This window comes from Oxyura jamaicensis, chromosome 15, assembly GCF_011077185.1.
Source record: "Oxyura jamaicensis isolate SHBP4307 breed ruddy duck chromosome 15, BPBGC_Ojam_1.0, whole genome shotgun sequence".
NCBI classification, from domain to species: domain Eukaryota; kingdom Metazoa; phylum Chordata; class Aves; order Anseriformes; family Anatidae; genus Oxyura; species Oxyura jamaicensis.
In genome coordinates this window covers 14,091,228-14,112,421 of record NC_048907.1, presented here as the reverse complement: position 1 = coordinate 14,112,421, position 21,194 = coordinate 14,091,228, and the positions used below count along the sequence as shown (strand labels likewise).

The 21,194-nt window shown below is 36.6% G+C and overlaps 1 protein-coding gene across 5 annotated transcripts in view; it reads left to right on the top strand.

The window, feature by feature from the left end:
* Nucleotides 1–21,194, top strand: part of GLT1D1 (glycosyltransferase 1 domain containing 1) — a 70,664-nt gene that overhangs the window by 11,915 nt on the left and 37,555 nt on the right. For all 5 annotated transcript variants that reach the window (XM_035341124.1, XM_035341126.1, XM_035341125.1 and 2 more), the window contains exons 3-6: nt 2,635–2,740; nt 8,250–8,301; nt 14,847–14,883; nt 16,057–16,113. In XM_035341124.1, coding sequence (XP_035197015.1) covers nt 2,635–2,740; nt 8,250–8,301; nt 14,847–14,883; nt 16,057–16,113 — 252 coding nt within the window. The remainder of the gene's footprint in view (nt 1–2,634; nt 2,741–8,249; nt 8,302–14,846; nt 14,884–16,056; nt 16,114–21,194) is intronic.

Genomic DNA, 21,194 nt, shown 5'->3' with positions numbered 1-21,194 from the left:
CATTTGGATGTACGTTAGTTGATGGGGCTGGATGGGATCCACCCGAGGGTACTGAGAGAACTGGCGGAGGAGCTGGCCAAGCCGCTTTCCATCATTTATTGGCAGTCCTGGCTATCAGGGGAGGTCCCACTTGACTGGCGGCTAGCAAACGTGACGCCCATCTACAAGAAGGGCCAGAGGGTAGACCCGGGGAACTATAGGCCTGTTAGTTTAACATCAGTGCCAGGGAAGGTCATGGAGCAGATTATCTTGGGTGTCATCATGCGGCAGTTGCAGGGCAAGCAGGCGATCAGGCCTAGTCAGCATGGGTTTATGAAGGGCAGGTCCTGCTTGACGAACCTGATCTCCTTCTGTGACAAGGTGACACGCTTAGTGGATGAGGGAAAGGCTGTGGACGTGGTCTACCTTGACTTCAGTAAGGCATTTGACACCATTCCCCACAGCATTCTCCTCAGGAAACTGGCTGCTCCTGGCGTGGACTGGCACACACTTCGTTGGGTGGATGGCAGGGCCCAGAGAGTTGTGGTGAATGGAGTCAAATCCAGTTGGAGGCCGGTCACTAGTGGAGTCCCCCAGGGCTCGGTACTGGGACCAGTCCTCTTTAACATCTTCATCGATGATCTGGACAAGGGGATCGAGTGCACCCTCAGCAAGTTTGCAGATGACACCAAGTTAGGTGCGTGTGTCGATCTGCTCGAGGGTAGGAAGGCTCTGCAGGAGGATCTGGATAGGCTGGACCGATGGGCTGAGGCCAACGGTATGAAGTTCAACAAGGCCAAGTGCCGGGTCCTGCACCTGGGGCACAACAACCCCAAACAGTGCTACAGGCTGGGAGATGTGTGGTTGGAAAGCTGCCTGGCAGAGAAGGACCTGGGAGCATTGGTTGACAGTTGGCTGAATATGAGCCAGCAGTGTGCTCAGGCGGCCAAGAAGGCCAACAGCATCCTGGCTTGCATAAGAAACAGCGTGGCCAGCAGGTCCAGGGAAGTGATTGTCCCCCTGTACTCGGCTCTGGTGAGGCCACACCTCGAGTACTGTGTTCAGTTTTGGGCCCCTCGCTACAAGAAGGACATGGAGGTGCTTGAGCGAGTCCAGAGGAGGGCAACAAAGCTGGTGAAGGGTCTGGAGAACAAGTCTTACGAGGAGCGGCTCAGGGAACTGGGACTGTTTAGCGTGGAGAAGAGGAGGCTCAGGGGTGACCTTATTGCACTCTACAGGTACCTGAAGGGAGGCTGTAGCGAGGTGGCAGTTGGTCTATTCTCCCACGTGCCTGGTGACAGGACGAGGGGGAATGGGCTAAAGTTGCGCCAGGGGAGGTTTAGGTTGGATATTAGGAAGAAGTTTTTTACTGAACGGGTTGTTAGTCACTGGAATAGGCTGCCCAGGGAAGTGGTTGAGTCACCATCCCTGGAGGTCTTTAAAAGACCCTTAGATGTAGAGCTTAGGGATATGGTTTAGTGAAAGATTTGTTAGCGTTAGGTAGGAGGTTGGACATGGTGATCTTGGAGGTCTCTTCCAACCTAGACTATTCTGTGAGTCTGTAATGTGGTGTAAAACTGACCACTGAATCGTTTTCAGTACTGAAACAATCAAAAGTAAGCATTATTGACTGCCATAATGATTAGTTTAGGGGGAGAACACTTCTGTAACTTGTCAGTTACTAAAAATAGCCCAATGCCAGGAAAACAAATACTATTACAAAAGAATCTTAAATTACTATTGGCTTTTGTATTTTCATTTAAATAGTCTTTAGCTTTATCCATGTAAGGCTTACTGCTGTTAGTGCTATACTACCATGTTTTGATGGCTTTACTTGTATTCAGATATGAATTTATTTTCATGCAGTGTATCAAAACTAGGCTTTTACCACAGTGCACACATGACAAGGATATCTGTACTTTTGCTGACACTCTAAAATTTGAATTTTGATAAGGTCTTGTGCACAGACCTTCCCACAGTCAACATATCTAACTCTGCTCTTACTGTTCCACTGTCAGCATCCTAAGGCACCTTCCAGAACTTGGGTCATCACTGAAGGCCTTAGAGCAGCCACTTATAAACACAGATCCATCTTTTGGGATGTAATTAAGCAAAACAGTGGTTTTGCTGGAGGTTGACTGCCTTATTTAATTGAGTGACTTTTTTCAAATGGTATGGCTCTGCCTACATATTTTGTAGCCATGAAATTGGCCACCCAAACCTTTATATTGGAATTCCTGGGAGGGCAGTAAATGATTGACTGAAGCTAGATACCTGGAATCAAACTTTAAGGTACTGCATCTTATTAAAATGTGAATACCATTTAAAATCTATACACTGTTTGGTGGGCTGCCAAATGTAGAAAGTAATTGTTTTTACTAAGTACAGACAAAGCCAAAGAAAATCTCATAGCTGCAAAACAGATTGACTTGCTGTGAAAGTGCCTTCTTACTGTATGTTGCTTTTCAGTTCCAAAACCCTAAAAATTCATATTTCTTCAGGTTTCATTTTCAATGGCTTTTGCTTATGTATGTGTTAGAGTATTATCACTATATATATATATAATATATTTTTCAAAATGAATCAAATCCCTTTAAAAGGTAATGAATGAATCCTGTGCCTTGTCCCCTTCTCATCTTGGTCATTGTTTTGCAGGTAGCAGAATTCCTTTTGGAATCATCTTTGGAGGGACAGATATAAATGAAGATATCAAATGTGAAGAGAAACGTCATGTAATGGGAGAAGTACTAGGGGAGGCCAGGTAAAATCTGTGTAGAAGGTTTGTGACAGGAAATTGTATCTTTCTAATGGCAGATCCATAAATTGTTGGAATCACTGGGAGATGTGATTCCAGACAAAGGATAAACTACTTGATATCCCTACAAGCTCTACTTCTTATGATTTTATGATTCAGTGGTGAATGTAGAGCAGTTTCTTCATAAAATATAGTCTGTATGCAGTCTATTCATTTTATATTCCCTCCACTACAATCGTTCCATTGTATTTGTCCATATAAGAGTTGGCAAGGGTAGTGATGAGGCTTGGCTTCTTGGGCTGTGAATTTTCAAAATGACTCAAATCCCTTTAAAAGGTAATGAATTTTGTGCTCTTGCTTACTAATCCTGTGCTTTGTCTACTGAATGTTAACTGTTTTCTAGAATTATAGAAATGTGCATGTGATGAGGATATAAAATTCTAAGGTAGGTGAAAGAAATTAGAAGAATAATTGCAAGAAGGCTTGTGATTTGACAGCATATTGCTGTGTAGAATAATCTACTTTATGGGTAGGTGTTATAAAGACAGCCTTTGATGGTTAGTGTAACTGTGGACTGCAGCAACTAGACTGTGGTTTATTTAATATATTTGTAATGAATACAACTGTAGCATGCAATCAAGTTTTCATTTCTTACCAAAACTATTTTATACTTTTTGTATTTCCAGATTTAAGTAAAGAAAAACATAATTAAATAGCTCCAACAATATCCATACAGTTGTCATTTGTACAGAACTACCCTGGCCATGTAAATGACTGATGTTTGTAATTTAAATAGTGAATCTGTAGTGGTGGAGGTGTGGCTATTTAAATAGTAAATCTTTATTAGTGGTAGAGTTATGAATATTCCTATTAAATTGTACCGCAGTAATATTATTAGCCTGAACAACATTTGACCCCTTTTACAAGGTCCTGTGCCAGAAATGCTAAATGTTGCTCCATATTTTTAAAAAAATGTTTATTAGTAAATTATTTTTTATGTTAGGTATATTTTAACATATAAAACACTCTGTACTGGGAATAAAGCATTTTATATGCATTAAATTCTCACTGTACATACAGATTAAAGTGCCATTGATTTGACTGGAGAAATTACAACTAAAAATAGCTGGTGTTTATCTTGTTGCATCACAGAATCAAACCTGTTTTCAGAGGCCTTGCAAATGATGTGTTGACAGTGTGGTTGATTGAAAAGCAGGTGACTCATGTATAAAGGGCTTTTGTTCTTTTTTTTTTTTCTTCTTTTTTTTTTTTTTGTGCTAATGTGATCCTTTTTCTAGCTACAGAACAAAGAAGCAGAGATGGAGAAAAAAAAATCTGTACACAGTTTCTCTTAACTTTTTAGGTGATTTAAGAAGTGAATATTTTCAGGGTATTTTATACATCAAGAAAAAAAACAATGACATGTCAGTGTAGTCAGCAATGTAAAATTACAGAATCATAGAATTGTTAAGTTTGGAAAAGACCTCCAAAATCAACTGGTCCAAGCATTTGACCATGTAGCTCAGGAACTGATCAGAAATCATAGAAAATCACTAAAAACCAAACAGAGCTTTTCAGCGTTTCTCATTGTTTCTTCATCCCCAGTAAAGAAGTTTTCTTCTGTTTGGTCCAAGGGTTGTTTGACTTCAACAGTGTTAGATCATGCCCATGCTGGGCCAATATGCCCTTTTCTTGTTCAAAACTATTTTCTGGATGTAAAACTTCCAGTGGAAATAATAATAGTAATAATAATAATTTAATAGATGGCTTAAGTCTTATCAAGACACATGCTAATGTTGTCATTCATAAGCAGCCCAACTAATTGCTCACTGATGGCAGGGGATGACCTTACTGCTACCTTCCTTCCTCTACTTCTCCTTTAATTCTTACCTGTGTCTGTGTGACCCACCCTTCTGTGTGCCAGGGCTGGATCACTTTCTGAGCAGGTCTAACTCAATAATGTAAAATTGGGATTTTTATTTTCGAGGTTAGTTTCCTACTGCTTTAATAAGAAGATAGCTTGTGTAGGGATACAGCAAGGATGTCTTTTTGGTGGCAGTTAGCTGCTACAACAGGTCATTCAGCCTTATGGATCTATATTGCATCAGAACTTCGGTGACCTGAGTACTCTGCAGAGGCTTCACTCCAGAAGTGACCTCTAGGTAAGCAGAGAAGTCCCCGAGTGTACAAGGTATGATAAAATTTGAGCATCTGGAACATCTTATCAAATACAGTGATACTGCTTATATACGTACTCTAGCAGACCTTAAATACTTTGCTGAACAAAGCTTTCTCAGGATACTATCGATCTCTATTCATCACAACATTTTCACTAAGATAACTACAGTGGTTCAAACAGAGCAGTATGGATTTTAGTTCATGTTAGCCATGAGGAAATGTATATAGTGTGTGCAATAGGCTTATATCTTATGGTTTATCTTTGCTAATATCACTATATGTCCTAGCTATTATTAGCTAACTTAACACTGGCATAGATATGCTGTTCTGTCTATACTGCCTTATAAAATGTGGTAGGTAAACAGATTTTAAAGACAGCACTTAATCAGGCTCATTGAAAAATCATTAGGGCATGTTCTTATGTCTTAGAAGGACTTGCAGTTGAAAAACAACTCAGGCCTCATTTAAGACAAAGTTTATATACTTTTTTAAAAGTATACAGAACTCTACAGAAAAGTATATAGAACTCTTTAAACAGTTCTGAAGGAAGAGAAAAAAGTTATCTAATGTATCAGTTAAAATGAGAGCAGTGAATTTCAGAACTAGAAAAAAATAAGAACAGTCTTTTTGTGTGTGTCCATTATGATCCAATTCTGCATTTAAAACGTTCTGTCACCATTATAGCTAATATAGCTTATAAAAAACTATGCTTTACTGTATGATTTTTTGTGATAATTGGGTTAGGAACTTGAAGTATACTTTAGTGGCTAGGATTTCCACTGATGTTTCAAAATGCATTACCACATGCTTTATGCAGTTCATAATATTTTCTCTGCTGAAGGAAAAGTAATTCAGTTTTCTAGAAGTTACACTAAATGGATCTCTTCTCCAATATTATCACTATTCATTGCATAGCTATTAAAAGAAACATTGATTATTTTTTTCCCCTTATTGATTGCATGGTCTAAGCAAAAAGTACTGTGAATTGTAGATTACTTGACCAGTACAATAAACCACCACATTCCATAAAACAAAGTATTGAACGCTGTCTAGCTTTATAATGAGTGTTTCATTTTTAATCAAATTCCTCTAAATGGTGGTTGTACTCCCCTAGGGTATTTAAATCTATTGAATGGTATTTTGTAGACTTGGGAGCAATAGTGTGTTTTTTTTTTTCTGCTTGTTAATGTGATATATTGAAAGTATAATTGCAAAAACTAGAAAGGAAGCATACGCAACTTGAGAAAGCAAGCATTTGCAAAGGCTTCAATAACCTTAAAGCTGTCATATTGTATATGTAAAATGCATTGTAATACCATAAAGCAGATACTACAAAACAGATGTATGGGAATAAGACCGCTCACAACAAACAAAAGTAGGAGTTATAATTCGGCATTTATGTGACTTCTAATGAGTGGTTGTGACTTCATGCACTCAAATTATAACATAATATCTCCAGTAGAAAAGCAGTATTCTGGTTGTGACTTAAAAATCTGCTTCACCTCTCACCACTGCGATGTTACAGGTATGTCTCAGGATGGAACCATCACATTAATTCTATGAAAAAGAAACATGGAATCTTAAGTGTCATACGTGATAACCTATGTTTTATATTCAATATTTATAAAAGAAATTAAAAAGAATTTGGCTAAGCAGACACATTGTGTCTCCTATGAAGGAGGCATTCAAACAATTATATTCCACAGGACTGATAGTCGTCAGAAATGAACCCAAGTATGGTTCTAGTTAACACTGAAGTTCCATTTAAGAGCAGTCAAAGCATGTGTTTGTATTTCATCATGGTTTAAAAGTTGCATTAAAGTTCAGGACGTTCTTAAGATCTCTTCTGAACAGGGATTCTTTATTTGATCTGACGCCATAAAAATATCTCATATGACTTCTGGGTATTACACCAAGCTCCCAGTAGGAATGACTTGTTTATCTAGTATGTTTAGATATCAGGCTTCCATCGCTGAAGTCTCTCTATAGTGAGGCACCCAAATATGAGAACTGTTCCTATCAGTGCTGCTTTTAAATGGTCTCTAAAGTAACTCTTCTGTTGTGGGGAATGAGAGTGTACTGCATATATTTCTCAAAGGCTAAGAAGTAGAAGTCCAAATGAGCCATGATAAACAGCCATAAGGGTAAAAGAGGAAGAAAGTTTGGGAGCAGAGTTATTTTCTCCCTTCCAGGTGAAATAAAAACCTAACCATGAAGATATTTGAATACACCTTTGTTTGCTTGTTCTTACTTCGGTAATATAATTTGTATGATTACAGAAGAGGAGGGGATGGTATTCATATCTCAGCCAATTCTACAGTTCAGTTATTTTAATTGCCTTCTTGATACAAAGAAAAGTCTTAATCAGAGAACAGTCAAAATGCCCTACCCCTTAGCAGTTGCCTGCTGATAGTATTATGGTGGGTTGGCATAAGAGTCTCTGTCCAAAATGATGAATGTGGTGAGTCTCATTTCTGGACACCCAATTCTTCCTTACTTATGATAAAGGGGTATAACGTGCCTAACTCAGCACTGTGAATTTCATCTCCTCTGTAGATGCCTAACATTCAGAAGTACAGAGCTGAGTGTCCCAAGTCTGTTAAATTCTAGAGTTGAAGTCTAATCACTGGATCTTCTTTCTTCTTTTTCAGTTTATTTAATTCTGATTTTGTTTTCTTCTTCTTCTTCTTCTTCTTCTTCTTCTTCTTCTTCTTCTTCTTTTTTTCCTTTTTAATTAAAGAATGTTCCATGAAGAATAACAGTTTTATCTCTCACACATTTTTTCCCATCAACAGCTTTGACTACTTAGAAATTAGGAGAGAACACTGGGGAAAGGTTTATAAAATTCTGCCTGCTCACTTGAATTAAATACAGTAGCAATGAATTGCAAGTAGTAGGACTGAGTATTGTCAAATAACAATAGCACAAAACTAAAGATTCCTTTTTATTTAGTTCTCTGGTTGTGAAGAAGGCTATTGCAAGTTGCAGTGATGTAGAAACAGGAAAGGCTGCCTGATTCTGCTGCTGTGTGTATAAATCTAGATAAACTACAGGATGTTCCCATTATTTGGGTTTTCTCCTATATTTAAGAAATCATCACTTGAACTCCACAAGAGCTCCAAGTTGTAATCCAGTTAAAGGCTGGAGATACTATTTGTTTTACCAATGTTTTCTGGTAAAACAAATAGAAAGCCTGCTTTCTATCTTTCCATCTATAATTATTTTTATAAGCCTCTGCCCATCTTTCTTATAAATATTTTCTTCTGAAATGCTTCTCTGTTGTTATGTTCAAACACTTTAAGTAGATGATCCCAACTATTTTTGTCCATTTAACTAGGTTCGCAGTGGCTTTCACGATGAAAATGAAGGAACTGGCTGCAGCGGAATGGGTATGTTTATGTGATGATGGTGATGATTATAGTATTAGCAACTATGCATTCTCCTAAAATGTTTACCAAATAATGCTAGAGAATTGTAATAATCTTTATATTCTCTATTCCTATTCTTTTCTATCAGAGAAAGCATTTTGTACTTTGACAGGTCAGATAGATCTGGCATTTAAAAGCTGTTTAGTATTTGAAAAGACTACACAGCAGTTAAGGAGGTGCTTCTCTGTAACATTTTAAATTAAACATTGTTATCTCGAGCTTCTCCTGATACCATATGCATATATTGGTTTTCTGCATCATTTAATAAACTTTATGTTGACAAAATTGCACTAAACAGCTTTACTTACCATAAAGAATTTGGAAGAATAATTTGAAAATATTTGTTTTATCAACACTGGAAATAGGATGAACTTCTTTATGTGAACTGCAAAGCTAAAACTGAAGTTATGCTAAGCCCAGCAGTATGTGATGTACAGCACTACTGACTAGGCCTTGAGAGATATATAGCACATAAATAACACACAACTTTTTAAAAAGTCATCTCTGCTTCCGGAAAACAGATTGAAAGACATTGCTGAATGATATATGGAAAAATACTGAATGCAATCATTTTTATCTAACAGTGTAGTGGTCAAGTATGTTTGGCATTGTATTTGAAGGGGGATATTTAGCCAGCAAAGAACTGGGAGTAATAATACAAACTAAAATTCCTAGAATATATTAGTTAACTATCAATTTTCAGGTTCAACAGAATGAAAAACAGTCAGTAAAATGTTTTTTTAGTAGCAAATATATTATCCATGTGAAAGATATTTTATTATGGTGAATCTAGTTTAAAGATGGGTATTATATTCATGCAGAGAAACGTCAGTACATACAGAAAAAATCTGAAAGACCTTTCAAATGGGGTTCCTTTGATAACCTCATTTAATAAGTCAAAATATTTGAGCTGCCATGCTGTTTTATTAGAAAAAGTGTTTAACATAAATCCCCTTGTCTGTAAATACGATGTCTTCATATTAACTTCGCATTAACTTAATGAATCCTGGATTGGTAGTAAGCAATGCAAAAACTCATCTGTTTTCAGGTAGACTTACTGACACCAGTCATATTTTGCGAGGGCCCAGAAGCTCACTGGGCACTTGGTACTTACATGTGCTAAATCCTAATCTTTCACTTCTGAAGGTTATTGATAGCTTTGCCATTGATTTCAGTGAGTTTGGGAACGAGCTCTTAGGGTTAGTTTTACAGTCTCTCAGCAAATATTGATCCCAGGTCTTTGCAACTAGTTAGTTTAATTCATTCCATGGACTGTTTAAATAATGGGTAAGTGCTGTACAAGATGAGAGCAGTTGCCTCATGCACTTCTTTGTGAGGTGAACATGCTTGCTTGGATAATGTGCTGTGCATGCAGTTAAAGTTTGAGTTCAGGCAGTTTTAAGATACAAAACTCAAGTGATTCATCTACAGCTTACCTAACTTGACTGCTGTTGTTGAGCTTTTTAATATGCTTTTTTGATCTTGAAATACAAGGAGAGGACTTTACGTTTTAAGGGAGAGAAAAAGTAAATGAAAAAGCATATATCATTTTTAGGAGGAGAGTAGAGTAAAATAATGTTTCAATTTTATCTATTTATTTATTTAGCCTCTGAAATAGTAAGATAATTAAGTAATTTCAAATACTTTATCTTCATTTCCTTTTTGTTTTTTGAAAATAACTCCTGATATAATAACTGGATACCTAGAGGTTATATGTATTAAAAATAGATTGGCTGACAGCAAAGAGAATTCCCTTCATCTCTTGGTTTATTTCTATACATTCATTCTTTGCCCAGAAACCATGACTACAGTATTAGAATAAGTATGTTTTGGTTCTTTCTCTTTATTTAGTAGCTACAATTATGTCTACTGTACTGCAAGTCTACTTCATTCACTGTAGTTATTGGTAGTATCAGATGCTCCTGTTGGAAAATAGACTGGATCAGCCTTTTTCACCTTTCAGTGGTTGAGTTCATGGCAGACTGCCAGTGGAAAAAATGAGACAAATCCTGGAAGTAGGCAGTGCTCAATCCTGTTTTCTGAAGAATGGAGGAAGATGATAAAGAGCTGCTGGTCATTTGAGTACAAGGAGTGCTTTTGTAGTGTGAGACAGCACTGCTTACCTGTGAAACAATCCACACTCCATACCACGCAGTAGGGCTTGTTAGCTCAGTTGTTTGGTGTGTGTGTGAGGTTAGTTTTCCAAATAACTTGTTGCCTGAAGTCTTGTACTGGATCACAGAGAACTGCAATGAGCACCAGGGCAAGTGACGGGAAATCAGGAACTGGCTGTCAGTAAGGGGCAACATACTGGGATAAAAAAAGAAGGTCAGAACCACCCTCTGCCAGCTATTAGTTTCACTCATCTTGTGAAGTATTGGTAAGAAAAATACTTTTATTTTCTATATTTGAGGTGAGAAACTCTTAGGTTACCCTTTGTTGAGTCAGGAGTTAGAGTCAATGATCCTTATGGGTCCCTTCCAACTCAGCAGATTCTGTGAGTCTATGATGAACAGTAAGTGTAAGAAGTAGAAACTAACTGCTGGGTATCTTTTCAGTTTTAATTTGCATCATAATATAATCATTAATACACCTTTGCCTAAAGAAAATCACTGAGATGTGGAGCCTGGACAACACAACAGTTTAATTTTTAATGCTTTCTTTCAGCATGAATTGATTTAGGAAGAAAGAAGAGGAGGCTCAGGGGCTACCTTATTGCACTCTACAGCTACCTGAAAGGAGGCTGTAGCGAGGTGGCAGTTGGTCTATTCTCCCACGTGCCTGGTGACAGGACGAGGGGGAATGGGCTAAAGTTGCGCCAGGGGAGGTTTAGGTTGGATATTAGGAAGAAGTTCTTTACTGAACGGGTTGTTAGTCACTGGAATGGGCTGCCCAGGGAAGTGGTTGAGTCACCATCCCTGGAGGTCTTTAAAAGACCCTTAGATGTAGAGTTTAGGGATATGGTTTAGTGGAGGACTTGTTAGCGTTAGGTCAGAGGTTGGACTCGGTGATCTTGGAGGTCTCTTCCAACCTAGACTACCCTGTGATTCTGTGATTCTGTGATTTTTGATCTATGCACATAGAGGATGTGGTAGTTACATTATAAACATAACTTGGTTTTAATAGTTACTACAATTAACTTCATGATGGGTAAACAGGAAAGGGGACAGCTTCTGTCATAGATCTTATACTAGAAGAAGACAAAGTTAATAGAGTATAAGGAAGAGAAGCAAACTTTAACTTTGAAATCATTTTGAAATCAGCACTTATGTTTTTAAGAACTTGACTTAATTGATTTTACCTAAACACTTTTGTGCTCCTGGTTTGAGATTCATTCAGTGTTTTGGAGAAGGTCATGGCAGACAGGGAAATGTAGGCAAGTCTGTCAAGTCCTAAACTGAAATATCACCTGCTGACTTGTGTCTTAAATGCTGAGGTTTTTAATTCTTTTTGCAGCTGCATCTTCATATAAAGGGTAAGAACAAATGCTACATTTACTTTCAAACATTGAAAAACATAAATACATCTTTCCATATCACAGCTCATAGAATATCAACACTCTTTACATATTAACTCACTCTAATACGAACTACATTATTCCTGTAATGTCTGCTTTATTAGTTAGACAGTCAATTAATAATTTAAATTACAGACATGTAAGCAATAGCATTATGCTTAATGGGTGTATCTTCCAACAACTTCTTTTCTATTACATTGGATAAATTACCTTTAATTATGAAGTACATACTATAGCTTTTGTAATAATCTGTATTCCAAGTAAGTGCAAAGTACTGTAAAAGATCCTGTGCTTATGGTTAGTGTTTTATTTCAGTAGTGTAAAACTGGTGCATAAAAATTACCTAAGCTAGTTTTATTAGCATTCCATTTCATTTTTCCACTCTCCCCACTACTATTTAAAATAAAGAACAAAATATAAAATTGATCTATAAAGTGCGAATACATCTGTACACCATGTTAAACAATGTTCCTGCTCTTTTTGTCTTGATTATCTAAACCCTGGCAGGAACATATTTACTCCCCATAGAGCTATTACAGGTCTAGTAGAGCATGAAACCAAATGCTTAACTTCAGCTTACTTTTGAAACTTAGTGGTTTTGGCTAACTTACACCACATTTTTACCCACCAAAGTCTGAAGCAGAATTATGCAGTGTGTTAGCTATAGAGCCAAGGCTGGCTTAAGCTGCCCTCTGCTCCATCTGCTTTTTTCCACATTTTCTTTGGTTGTATCTGTGTCCTAGCTCTACATTTCAGCTCTTCCATTTGTCCTGCAAATTCAAATTTTGCAGTTGGCCTCCATCTTGCAGTGCTCTCTCCATCATTTGCAAGGCTTTTTTTTTTTTTTTAAGATTGGAGAATGCAATTTCATTTAAAGTGCTACTTATTCATAGGTAAGAGAAGGACAAAGAAATGTTAAGTAATAAAATAACCTATGAAACCATCTTTTCTTATTTTTTAAATAGTTTGAACACATAAGTTCATATGGCTTTTGAAAGATATACTTAATCTTCTACTGTAGCATAAACAGCATTGCATTTTCCCCACTTCATTTATTAATTGATTTCCTGATTATTCATGTAGGTTTTGTGATGTAGCTAATTCACTTTGATTCTCAGAAACTGCCCTCTTTCCCCCTGTGAACTGTTTGTTGATGATTATTCAGTTTTCTGACCTCTTTTCTGTCAATTTCTTTTTCCATTTTTCTTTTTCCAGTTCATTTTTGGTAACTAAAATAGACTGTTATGACCCAGCAGTGAACTGTAGGGGCAGTAACATAGAAGTGTTGAAATGAAAAAAAAAAAAAAAAAAAAAAAAAAAAGTCAGTTCCTTGACTTCTTATTTCCTGAGCTGACTGGTTCAGGACTTGGTTGCTTTAACACTGTTTCTGCATTAATTCTCGTTCTCCTAGTACAAGCTCTCTTCCTACCTTGAAGTCATTGTCCTGCAGGTGTGATTTCACAAGCTGCAGTTTGTTGCTAAGAATGGGATGGGGGAGGGAGAGAAGGGAAGACTAATGTGCAGCTTGACATGAACAGTATAGGTGATGCTCTACCTTGTTTAACTCTGGCTGTGTTATTCATTCCACCAGCTTTCCACATGAAGAGGCAGGGTTGCATAGCAATACTTAGCTTGAGGAATTCAGTAGTGTATCATCTGTGTGTCAGCCACATGTTCAAAAGTGGAATGGTTGGGGTGACAACTGGGGAGTTCTTTTCCTACTTGCTCTTTAGAAAGAGCTGTGGTAGACAAATAGTCAGTGACTCATAGAGTCACAGCCTGCTAAGGGACTGGGTGTCTGTACGTGATGAAACAGGCACTGAAGAGGAGTCTGGTTTTAGCCCAAAGACAGCAGACTGGTGCTCTAAGGAAGGTTGTTCCTTTTGGGTCATTGTGATGCTAACTGCTTGAAAGAATGTAATTTCAAACTGAAATTTCCAAGGTAATATTGAGCAAATCTACTAGAGAATACGCGACCTGACCAATGCCTTGGTTTACTACTATACAGGAGTTGCAGCCAGCTTTTAAAAGAAATAGGAACTGTCTGAACACAAAGCTTTTGCGAATACTTTGAACTCAGAAACTATGCTTTTTTTTTTTTTTTTTTTTTTTTTTTTTTTTTTTTGCTAGAGGGGAAGAGTGTTTTTCTTTTGTTTGTTTGCTTTTGTTTTGTTTTGTTTCCCCATTTGGAAAGATCCCATTGCTAGTTCTGTGTTTTCATGAAAAAAATGAGTAGCATTCTACAAGTTCATGATTGAAGTTATAGAAAGATAATGAAGTAAGAACTCAGTTAATCACATAAATAACTAGTGTAGTAGCACTTCAGGAATAACTTTGGAAATATAGCAATTACCCCTTTTACTGTAACTATTTTAAAATAATTTTTTGTGCAATTCTTATTTGGGAATATTCTGCAATATGTAGTACTGGCCAATTGTCCTGTCTAGACAAGTGTCTATTTGACAGCAGTCTTCCAAAAGGTTAGTGGTATGTAGGGCTTGTTTCATGCCTGATGTGTTTTAACATTTTATTGTGGATAAATGTAACTGTGATTTTGAGACCAGCTGTACTTTTTCTTTGAAAACCAGAGTGTTTGGGAGCTAGGGCTGTTTTGTAGTTTAAAATCTTTTTTATTCTAGGGAAGTGTTTTCTTTTTCTATGCCATAAGCAGTTTAATGATTTTGAGAAACTATGGTTAAATGAAAAAAAAAACCTTTTTCTTCTAATCTGGTAATTGTATTAATTACAAAATGGATTCATTGACACTGTAAATGTTCATAGTAAATGTAATTTTAATTGCTGACTTCATTGCCTGTGGTCTTATTAAAATGTTCCTTTCTAATGTGTTTTTTTTTTTAAATAGTTGAAAAAAAATCACACTGATGAGCATGTTGTTATATTAGATTTTTTAAAAAAACAAACAAACAAACAACTGAACAGATTTTTTATGATGCACTATGAGTCACTTTTCTTCTCTTTCTCTTTAAAGCCAGATACTAGGAAGAAAATATATGTCCAAACTCAAGGTAAGAGTTTTAAAATATTAACTAAGGCATTCAATTGATTTCGATAATATATTTAGTACCTGTATGTTTATGTACCTATCGTCTTTGCCTCAGAAATGTTTTGCTGAAATGGGCCTTGGCCATTGGTGCTGGCTACGCTGAAGTCAAGCTCTTTGCTATTGAGTTTAATTGGGGTAGTATTCCACTCTCATAGATTAAATTTTCAAATCATTTTGTGCTTTTAAGAAAAGTTTTTCCAGATGCCTTACAGTGGGAATCTGAAAGATAGGGTAACAAGGGGCTTTCTCCATATGTAAGTTAGCATCTTTTGTATTAGACCCTCACTCTGATTTCACACAAGTTGATAAATGGTTACTCTATGAAACCCCAAATTTCTTTAAGTTCTATAGGCTGAGTTCCTGAAGTAATGACACCCAGAAAGTATCTAAATCAGGGTATATTACTTAAGTGAATTGTCTAAGGAACATTCTCCTCAGCCTTTTAGGTGTGTTTACTTATCTACAGCTCTCAGTTTAATTTATCTAAAAGTAATTGTCTACAGATTCCAAAAGTTACTGCATTTTGTATATTTTGCTTTCAAATAAAAAAAAAAAAATATTATTTTTAAATTACCAATGAGGTGTATTTAATGCATGTTTAGTCTGTATTTAAGCTCCTTATGAGATAATAGATAACTAAGAGATTAAGTAAATTACTAAAATCATTTCATTATTAAAATAATCTTTAAGGCAAAACAAATAATATTAAAATATATTTTTGATATTGATTTAGTTTATTTGCTTTGCCTTATGTTAATGACTTGAGTCTGAGCTGAACTGTATCTGTTTTGGAATAATAATCTCCTTCAGAAAACAGTATCTTGTATGCAGATTTTACAAGGCCAAATTTACATGGTGTAAAGGGGCTTATTTCTGTAGATTACTAAAGTGGTTCATACACAGTGTGATTGTGTGAAATTTTCAATTCCATTTCAATCTGATTACTATAGAAGGATTGTGCAGGCAACATGAAATTGTTGGGAAGACGAAAGCTCGAGTTGTGAACAGCTGTGTATAGAATTCAGTGTGCTTGAGAGAAATAGGTTTTCTTAGGGCAAGACTTTAAGAGGCATAGTTCAGCCATATAGGGACCAGTCAAACAAGTTGCATTTATTTCTCTTTTTTTTCAACACAGGAATCAAGACTACACCCAGTGGAACATTTGACTGGTATAGATTTCTACAAAATGCAGGTATTACTCGCTTTTCTGTATTTGCCATATTTATGCTTAATAGATTTCATTCTTGAAAGAATTTTAGAATGAGAAGGTTAACTGATTATGTAATAAAATGGCCTCATGATATAAAAATTTTAAAATATTAGATTGAGGCAGAACATCAATCACACACTTCTCACAGTTCAGTAAACTATTCAGACTGTCTCCAGACTGCAGGTTTGTCCAGTACTGAATTGCATCAAAAGATAAAATATTCACAGTTTGGGTCAGTATCCCTTAGGAAGCTAGTTAGACCTAAGCACCAATGCCTGGCCATGCTGTGCTTCACAGCTGTGTGATAGAAAATGAGGATTTCTTTGCAGAATTGCAGGTGAAGTGAAAAAATGGTGAAGAAGGGAAAAATGTTTTGATGTTTTAATATTTGGTTTTGATCTAGTGTTTGTCTCTGTTTTCAGTCATGTAACGGCATGTAAGGCAGATGACCTAATTTAGTCAACTGATCTCGGCAATATTTTAAATACTTTAATGTAGCTGCCTTTCCCCAAAAGAATTTGTATGCATTTTACAGTGGTAAAAATATTTCAGTGTTAGTCATCAATCTGATCTCTTATATTACAGCTCTTCCCTCTGTTCCTAATGAATCCTCACTATTCAATTGCTTTATCGTATCAGTAAATGTGCACCATTCTTCAAAACGGGTGTCTAATTTTAAATTGAGCATTGTGAGGTTATTTTGTTCTCAGTAAATCATGGCCCACAAGCACAGCACCACTAAGATTAATAGTTTTCTGAAGTGAAATGATTTGTCACTTGCTAGCACAGCCCTAGCATTGATTTGCGCTCATGTCTAACTAATCTATGATTAAAAGTGCAGTCAACAGATCAGGGAGGGGGGAGCTCCCCCTAAGTGCATATCATCTAATCTATTAGAGGCAGTCTTTTGCCTAATGTGTACTAATGCAAAAGCGCAAAATAATTCATAAAGTACATGAAAAGCAAACTAAAATGCAACTCTAACATTTGTGCCTGGTAAATAATAGCTTGAAAACTGGCATCACATCATTCAGTGGTTTTGTTTTTCTTTTGGTTTTGTTTTTCTTTTTATGACTGTTTCAACTCACAGAAGGGTTGAGGTTGGAAAGGAAACTCTGGAGATCATCAAGTCCTGCCAAAGCTGAGTCACCTAAAGTGCATTGCACAGGGTCACATCCAGGCAGGTTTTGAATATCTCCAGAGAAAGAGACTCCACAGCCTGGCTGGGCAACCTCTTCCAGTACTCTGTCACCCTTACAGGAAAGACATGTTTTCTCATATTCAGGTGGAACTTCCTGTGTTTCACTTTGTGCCCTTTGCCTCTTGTCCTGTCACAGGGCACCACTGAAAAGAATCTGGAACTCATTTATTTTATCAGTCTTATCTCTATTTCCATCTCTGGTGGCAGGATAAAATTTCCACTTCTCTTAATATTAAACATGGAGTCAGGTTCTTGACAGTACCTTTGCACATATTAGAACTTCCCACTGAATTGCTCTTCTGGGGATTCGCAGTTTCAAGGTGTTTGAAATATTTACAATTCTTCTCGTGGAGCAATAAGTAGAAAAAAAATAGAAGGCAATTTTGCTCAGAAGAATACCATTTTGATAGTGCTGGCTTGCACAATGAAGAGCACTTGAAAAGATCCTTAACTCTATGCAGATAAAGCTGTCTAATCACATTCACTTCTTGGCATTTATGATCTTTTTAAAAACAAACAAATGAAAAACCCACACTTCGGTCATGAAGATCTATTCCATGCCTAAAGGCAATTAATGATTTTTTGGGGAAATATTTCTCCAGATAACTCTTGCCTATCTTTAGTAGTCTCCTTGAATTTATATCAGATATGGGGTTCCCAGGACCGAATGCAAAGAAACTGCACATGCCCTACAATGCAAATTACAGTGCATTTGAGCTATCCATGTTAAACATCCTTGGTGATCAGCCCCATACATTGTTAAAATTATTCTTTAAAATGAATTAGACCCTTCAGAATATTTCAAGACTTATTTTATAGAACACACATCATATGGATATTCTTTGTAACTTTGTACTGAATTCTTCAGTCACAGAAAAACCATACCATTTGCTTGATGTTAAATGTCACACTGCTATATAAATAGTCTATTTAAGTCAGGATAATGACTTCCAAAAGAATTTAATAGCCGATTCAGTGAGTGGCAGAGTCCATCAAATACATTTCACTGTCAGAGACTTCCTACCTAGCCCCCAAAAGTGAATGGTACTGCATCAAAAGCTAAGCAATCCCACTACATTTGTACATTCCATCTTATCATTTGAGTGGTTAACATAAATGGTAATTGTGTAATATAAGCTGAAGCAGTGCTGTGAAAAGTTTTTTTTTTATTGTTGTTGTTTGGGTGTAATACCATCTTAATGCAAAAATCATGGAATTTGTATTTTTTTCATAGTCTCAGCAGCAGACTTGAGAGTTTCAGAGGTGCTATCTGCATAGTTGTCATGTGCTAGCTGCATTATTTTCAGTGGCTGGCTGTTAAAATATTTATTGGTGAAATCTACAAGAAAATAGGGTTTTTAAAGACATTTTGCATTCTATTTACAATCAGCTTCACAGTGTTTGTCTTACGTGTATGAGAGATGACAAACAACAGTAGCCAAAGGGAAAAAAAAAAAAAAAAAAAGTCCAAATTCCAACACAGACTTCAACAAGACAACCTTTTCAGTTTATTTAGTAACTTGAGACTATTTAGAAAGGTACTACAGCCTGTGTCGCTTCAGAGGTCAGATCACATAATCAAAATGGTTTTCACTGACCTTATAATCTAGGAATCTATATCAGTTTTGTTAGCAATTTAAGATGCTTGTCTGTAGACTTTGGAGAGGCAATGAAAGTTTTGGCTTTTACTGAAAACTGAATGACAGGAAATGACAAGACGGTCTAAGAAAATGCAAAAACTGACACTGATCTTTAACAACTTAGCTCAAGGATGAGATATAGCTATTTAAGATCACAGAGTCCTCATACCTTGATGAAAGGCTCCTCTTGATCTCAGTGGAATCTGGGTGAAGTTGTAAACCCTAATAAACGCAGACATCACGTGATCAGTAGGAGATTGCTAACAAAGTCTATACCAACAAACTGATCATCTACACAACAGATGTTTTAAAAACACCCTACAGAAAATACAGAAAACACTCTACAGAAAATACAGAAAAGACCTTTAAGTAAGAAAAATACTTCTATTTTCTACATTTGAGCATGTGGTAAGAAACTCTTAGGTTGCATTTTGTGGACTCAGGAGCTGGACTTAATGATCCTCATGGGTCCTTTCCAGCTCAGGAGATTTTATGACTCTGAAATAGGTCACTTAAGATATGATGTACTCAAATTGCTTCTGTAACTCTCAGCAAGCTAATGCTTGATATTACTCATTCACTTAGAGTCCTGCAGCTTTTCAGTAACATTAAAGATTTGCAATATTTTTTTTAACTGTACATCTATGGTTACTACATTTTTTTCCTGATAGTACCTAGAGGCATGGAGTTCAATGAATCTACTCTTTCAAAATCTATTTGGATAACATCTCTACTTATTCTTGACTTTCTCAAAAAAAAAAATGATTTCCGTATTAATGCTTCAGAAATTATTCTGATTATCATGCTGTTTTCCTGTGTTCATGTTATGCTATCCTGGCATCTAAGTACTGATTTTTTAAGTGGCCCAACTGTCATAGTGTATCATAATAGTAAAATTATTGTTTTTCCTAAAAACAGTGGATGTGACAAGCAGTTACACAATTTCAGTTAAAAATAAACCAAGAGCCAATGAAATCTTAAATAACAAACTTCAGCATGCTTCAGCAGGAAAGTGTATTATGAAGATGTTTTTCACTGTATGCTTTTAATATAGTCTGTTCTCTCATTCTGTCTTGTAACTAAAGACCTCTAAACAGTTTACTAAAAATTAAACCCGGTACATTGCTTTGTGTCAAGGATTCAACCTGCTTGCAGATGAATGGGTAAATCCAGATGGATAAGTCTAGATTTGAGAAACTTTCTCTGGGGCACACAGGACTCAGAATCACAGCCCTCAGGAGGACGCAAGTCCTGATTATTGATCACATTTCATCTATTAGATTATGCATTTTGTGCCAGGTTCCAATATCAGCAACAGCTACACTAGCACAGCAGTTGGGTACTGTTTTGATCATGCAATTCCACTCTGAAACTACACGTGCCAATGCTGCATTGTTGTGTTTCAGATTTGAGCAGCATCATACCCACTCTGCTCTATCATGAAAAAGGAGTTGCATGACTGTGGGAGTTCCATGTCAGTCTTACTCTGCCACTGTGGCTGATTCATTTCAGCTTACCTGTAATTCATTTCTCACAATCCCTGTAGTTCTGTGTGGTATATCAGGTCATACTGTCAAGCTGACGAGAGGAATGAGTTTCCATAATCCTATCAATCACTCTTGTTGTTTTGACCTTTCACATCTTGCTAAACAGGTAACCAGCTAAGCATGCTCAAGACTGGCCATGGCCAACATACAGCTGTTTTTATAGATAAGGCCAACCTAACAAGTCAGACTACAGCCATAGATGAATATTAACAAAGCACATTTAAAGGAGCATCTCTTACTGATATTAAACAATTATTTTGACAGTGAAGGAGGTGTTGATTACAGTGGCGAGACTTGTATTTAATGTATAGTGATTTTGAAGTATGGCTGCATACTTCAGAAAATGCAGTCTTTTTTTTTTTTTTTTTTTTTCTTGCTAGTGACTATGGACAAATCTTTCCATTTTATATTTGCTTTGCAAAGCAAACAGAAGGATGCATGAGCTAGGAGATAATGAAGCACACTGTGCTGTTTCAAATCCTTGTTTTTGTAACACTAACAGAAACTGGGAAAAAGAGACACAAGCATTTCTTTGTTATTTGGGTGTTTGCATGTCACTCAAACAACACAGCAACACAGTGAATGTATCAAAACAGCAAATCAGTTGATTGTGCCATAGCGGTGTATTTCCATTTCAGAAATGAATCACACGGGGCTGTTGTATCTTACAACTGA